General features: G+C 43.7%; 1 protein-coding gene across 8 annotated transcripts in view; it reads left to right on the top strand.

The window, feature by feature from the left end:
• Positions 1-559: 559 nt before the first annotated feature.
• pard3aa (par-3 family cell polarity regulator alpha, a) overlaps positions 560-6,000 on the top strand; it is an 800,310-nt gene continuing 794,869 nt past the window's right edge. For all 8 annotated transcript variants that reach the window (XM_080212204.1, XM_080212186.1, XM_080212194.1 and 5 more), the window contains exon 1: positions 560-948. In XM_080212204.1, the coding sequence (XP_080068330.1) occupies positions 829-948 (120 nt within the window). In that variant the 5' untranslated portion in view covers positions 560-828. The remainder of the gene's footprint in view (positions 949-6,000) is intronic.

The following is a 6,000-nucleotide window of genomic DNA, read 5'->3' as shown; positions in this document are numbered from 1 at the left end:
GGGAATTAAAGCCCGTGTGTGTATGCATATATGTATGTGAGGGGAGGGGCAGTTAAAGCCTATGTCTATGTCTATGTGTGTGTGTATATGTGTGAGGAGAGGAGTAGGGTTAAAACCTATGTCTGTATGCTGTGGGGGGAGGGGGTTAAAGCCTGTGCATGTGTGGGAGGGGGAAGGTTAAAGCCCATGTATGTGCACGTGGGGTGAGGGGTTAAAACCCATGCATGTGCGTGCGGAGAGGGTTAAAGCCCATGTACATGTATGTGTAGGGGAGTTAAAGCCTATGTGTGTGAAGTTGGGGGGGGGGGGGGGGGTTAAAGCCGTGTGTGTTAAGGGGGGTGGGGGGAAGGTGGGGGGAAGGAGGGCGAGAGTGGTGCGGTGGCAGCTGAATTAAAGCCCAGGCAATAGCTGCGCTCTGTTGCAGTGCTGCGAGCGGCCGGGGCGGGGAGACACTGAGTGACTCGGCGTTCCTGCTTCCCTGCTCCCTAGACTCTTTCTCGGTGAAGATCGCGCTCGGGCTCCACTGCCACAAACAGGAACAGGTGGCGGCAGGCAGGCAGGCACAGAGAGAGAGAGAGAGACAGACGCCGTGCACAAGCCGAGCCACTCACCATGAAAACCATTCCGTGTTACGCGGCGAGGCTCGGGGAGGAATAAGAGACAAGTTTGCACAAGGTGGTGGTGAAGGGAGAAGATCTGAATCCTCTTGGTGTTTGTTTTTTTATATATTATATATATTTGAGCTTGGGCTGACGCTGCTCCGGAGAGAGAGAGAGATCCTCTGTGTGTGTGTGTGTGAGTGAATATTGTTGTTCCCCGGGAGAAGGGATGAAAGTGACCGTCTGCTTCGCGAGAACCAGGGTGGTTGTTCCTTGTGGGGATGGAGCCATCACCGTGCACAGCCTGATCCAGCAAGCGGTGACCAGGTACCGCAGAGCCATCGCTAAGGTGAGTGAGAGAGTGAGGGGATACAATGTGGCGAAGCGGGATCACAATGTATCCAACCAGGAGCAACATGGCGCTTCCTGACACTCATGTTGGATACAAGGTTTCAGCTCCCCCTGTATTTAAGGGAAGGGTGAGAGAGTGAGTGCAGGGAGGAAATAAAAAAAATCTCCGAATCTCAGCCTTAAAGTTACTTCTCCCCTCACACCCCTCCTTCAATCCCAGTTGGAAGTTCCCCCTCCTCTTTCCCCCCCCCCCAAAAAAAAAGTTTTTGACTAACTTTGGCCTCCTGGCTATTTTGTTCCCTTTGCATTTCCGTCCACCTCCCCTCAAAAAATAACTGGTGTGAGGTAAAATGTGGCGCCTGAGGATAGGGAGGGAGGGAGAAGGTGATTCAACTCCAGCCCGAGGCTTTCCCAAGTACGAAGGCCTCGGGAGAGCTCTTCTGTGAAGCGTTTTGACAAGAGTTTTCATGTTTTTCGAACCATTCGTTAGCCCGGTCAATCTGTATGGAAAATTAAATCTGGATTGAACAAAGATATCGCAATTGTGAATCGGAATCTATAGTTTTTGTTCACCCCCTCCCACATTTAGAGTTAATCTTGACCGTTGGATTAATCCAAGTGGATTCTTGGGGAATCAGGGCCAGAACTTAATGGTTAAGAAAAGAACACATCAACGTAGATTTATCTTCAGACAACAAAAGCCAGTGAATTTATTGGACTTCAGATGGACACACTGCTCCCTTTTAACTGGTGTCTAATCTACGTTCGCCCCATTTCAGTAAATAGGTTGATTTTTCAATTTTGGGACAAACTCTGGTGGAAGTCTGTTGAATAATGAGACTGGAGGTCACTTTCTTGTAAAACTTGTTTAAAAGAAAATAACATGTAACCAAAGGAAAATTCTGCCAATGGACCTGAAAATGTAATTCAGTTGCATCTGACATTTGCTTGTGCCTCCACTACAGCTCAATTATTTCCCAGTTAATGTACCATTACAGTTCACTAAGATTGTGTTCAGAAGCCTGTTAACTTTGTTATTCTCTTTGTCTGGTTTGCCCCAGCCAAAAACAAACACAGTGTAATTTCCATGTGGCTGTCAATTATTTTGAAACGTTTAGAACAGTTGTGACCTTGATATTGCTGCCACATGTCATCTTTTAGCACTTGGCAAAAGGCAACATTAGGTATTTTATTGAGACAGTGCTTTTTGTTTATCGCAAATAACGCAGGCAGTATGTATCAACAAACATTATTTTTCACCGTGTTGCTGTCCAATCAAGTTGTTATTTAGTTGAGCTGATTGTCAAGTTTAACTAAAAGTGGAGCTTTGGGCTGAGTTGGGCAATTGATTGAAAGAGGAATTAAATTGCCTGCTCTATGAATGAACTATAGTTTTGATCAATAGGTGAAGCCCATAGGAGATGTAGTGTGAGATATCAGTGGAAGCCTGATATAAATGTATTACTTAATAACTGCTGGTTAATCATGTTTTATGTCCCTGGAACATAATTTTATGAATAATTGTCTGAATGCTTGTGTAATTGAATTCTGGGAAAGCCTCAACATAAACCATTGATTGTGCTTACCTATGCAAGCAGCATTTAAAATATTTTAATGGATGGCTGAATAGTTTGCTTGAGGTATGGATTGATTTTTTTTTGAAGAATACAATGTTGTTTCCTTTGTGCTATAATTCTTGCCATTCAGACAGTAAGCATTCTAATGAGGCATTATAGGATTATTGAATTCTTTTCATGAGAAGCTTAATTTTAAACATGTCATTATTGACTATCTCCTGGGGTTGCCATTGACCAGAAACTGAACTGGCGCAGGCATAAATCAGAGATTGAGAGTTCTACAATGAGTAACCCACTTTGTAATTTGCCAAAGCCTGTCCACCATCTACAAGGCGGAAATGTGATGGAGTACTTTCTGCTTGCCTGGATGGGTGCACATCCAACAACATTTAAGAAGCTCAACACCATCCAGGACAAAACGGCCTGCTTGACTGACACCCCGCCCACCACCTTGAACATTTATTCTGTCCACACTGACGCACAGTGATGGCAGTGTTTGTTATCCACAAGATGCATTGTAACAACTCAGAGACTCCTTTTGACAGCATCTTCCAAATCCACAATCAGTATCATTTAGAAGGACAATTGCAGCAGATACATGGGAATATCTTCACCTGGAAGTTCTCTGCCAAACCACTCACTATCCTGACTTGGAACTAATATCAACTTTCCTTTACTGTCGCTGGGTCAAAATCCTGGAACTCTTCCCCCCCCCTCCTCCGTGCCACCCTTCCCCACCAAACAGCACTGTGAGTTTTCCTACACCATATGAACTGCAGTAGTTCAAGAAGACAATTCACCAGTACCATCTCAAGCGCAACTAAGAATGGACAATAAATACTGGCCAGGTAGTATCACCCATGTCCTATGAAATAATAAAAAAGTAACCTCCAGGTGCTCCACTTTGCTCCCAAAGTCAAAAGATGTGCCAGTTAGGTTGATTGCCCATGTTAAATTGACCTTAGTGTTAGGGGCATTAGCAGGGATGGGATTACAGGAATAGGGCCTAGGTAGGTTTGTGATTGGTGCAGACTCAATGGGCTGAATGGCCCCCTTCTATCTAAATCATTTGATGTCTGAGAAATTGTAATTACTTTTTTAAGTAAGGAGAGATCTTCAATGACTTGGGCGAGGAGAACAAAGGTATGGTGGCTTAAATTTGCAGATGGCACAAAAATAAAGTATGTTGTGAAGGGGACAGAGTTTGCAGATGGATTCAGGTAGTTTGAATAAGTGGAAAAAGATCTGGCAGGTTGAGTATAATGTGGGAAAGTGTGAAGTTTTTCACTTTGCAGAAAGAATCAAACAGCAGAGTACTACTTAAATGGAGAAAGGCTGCAGAATTCCAAGATGCAGAGGGATTTGGGTGTTCTCACGCACGAGTCACAAGAAGTCAGTGTGCAGGTGCAGCATATAATCAAGAAGGCTAATGGAATGCTGTCCTTTATTACGAGATGAATTCAACATAAAAGTAAGGATGTTATGCTTCAGTTACATAGGACACTGGTGAGACCACATTTTGAATCCTGTGTGCAGTTTTGATCTCCTTATTTAAGGAAGGATGTAAATACATCGGAGGTGACTCAGAGGATGTTTACTCTGATAACTGGAATGAGGTTGCCTTAGGTTGGAAGGGCTGGTATTGTTTCCACAGAGTTTGGAAGAGTGAGGGGTGACTTAATTGACGTACAGAAGATCCTGAATGGTATTGACAAGGTGGACTTTGGAAGTTTGTTTCTTCTTGTGGGTGAGTCTGGAACTTGGGGACACTGTTATAAAATTAAGGGGAATAATGTGAAGAGAAATGTTTTGAGGGTTGGAATTCTGTCTTAAAAGGTGGTGGTGGAAGCGGAGATCGTTGAATATTTTTAAGGTGGAGATGGGTAGATTCATGTTAGGTAACAGAATCAAAGGTTATCGAGGCAAAGGTAGATGGGCAATGTGGAACTCCTACAGGTCACCCATAATCTTATTGTAAGTGAAACAGGCTCGAGAAGCCAAATAGCTTACTTCTGCTCCTACTTTGTATGTTCAATCAAAAAGTCCATTAAAAATGGCACATTGAATGCATAGTTGTGTATGTAAGGGTAGTAAGAATAAAAGCATGATGATGAATTGTGTAGAACATCAGTCAGAAGGTGGTGAGTATCTGGAACAAGCTGCCAGATGTAGTAGTAGAGGCTGGTACAATTTTTGCCTTAAAAAACATTTCGGCAGTTACATAGGTAAAATGGGTTTAGAAGGATATGGGCCAAATGCAGGCAATTGGGATTATCTTAGGAGTTTAAAACAAAAGGGCAGCATGGACAAGTTTCCATGCTATAAACCTCTATGACTCTATAACATGCATTGGTAATGAAGGACCTTGTATTTATGTACAGGTAGCACTTCTGAGTGTCTCAAAGTACTTCACAGATAATTAGTTTTAGAGTGCAGCCATTGTTAATATGTAGGGAAATGTGGCAGCTGCTTTGCACATGGCTAGATCTCAAACAATAATGATGTGAATGATCAGTTGTTTTATTTCTGGTGGTCCTCAGCAAAGAAAACCTTGAATATTTGGAGAAAGCTTGCTGCACTTGTTCGAATAGATAGACATAATAGTGAGTTGTTGTCTCATCTGAAAACAAGCACCTCTGATAATGCTATGATCATTTCAGTAATGTGCTGAAGTGTTAGTCTAGATGTGCAAATATCCTGCAGTTGAATTTGAGCTCATAACCGTCTTACTCGGGTGGATTAAGGTGTTCAGTTTGGGTTCCCCCATTTTAGTCCTTCAACGGCACCTTCAAAATCTGTGACCTCCACCACCTGAAAGAATGTTGTGTAGGAAGAGTACCACCCCTATTATCGCATTATCTTGCATTTGAACTACATTGCTGTTTGTAGGGGTGGCACAGTGGTTAACACTGTTACCTCACAGCATCAGGGACCCGGGTTCGATTCCGGTCTCGGATCACTGTGTGGAGTTTGCATGTTCTCCTCGTGTCTGTGTGGGTTTCCTCTCGGTGCCCTTGTTTCCTCACGCAGTTCGAAAGACGTGCAGGTTAGGTTGATTAGCCATAAAAAATTGCCCCTTTAGTGTTTGGGGGGGGGAAGCTCGGCAGGTAAATGTGTGGGGTTATGGGGATAGGACCTGGGTGGGATTGTTGTCGGTGCGGACTTGATGGGCCAAATGGCTGCCTCCTGTGCTGTAGATTCTATGGCTCACCCTTTATTGAGGGGGGAAAAAAAACCTAATAATCCTTTCCCTACAGCACCATAGGTGTACCTACACCACATGGACATTTTATTTATTAGGCACAAGTTGGCTTACATTCACAAAGCAATGAAGTTACTACGATAATCCCCTAGTCTCCATACTCTGGTGCTTTTTCAGGTACACTGAGAGAAAATTTAGCATGGCCAATTCACCTAACCCGCACATCTTTGGACTAAAGGAGGAAACTGGAGCACCAGGAGGAAACCCATGC

Source organism: Carcharhinus amblyrhynchos, chromosome 2 (assembly GCF_965287045.1).
Source record: "Carcharhinus amblyrhynchos chromosome 2, sCarAmb.v2.hapA, whole genome shotgun sequence".
Classification (NCBI taxonomy): domain Eukaryota; kingdom Metazoa; phylum Chordata; class Chondrichthyes; order Carcharhiniformes; family Carcharhinidae; genus Carcharhinus; species Carcharhinus amblyrhynchos.
Note: the sequence above shows the minus strand (reverse complement) of the source record. Positions and strands in the feature narration are given on the sequence as shown.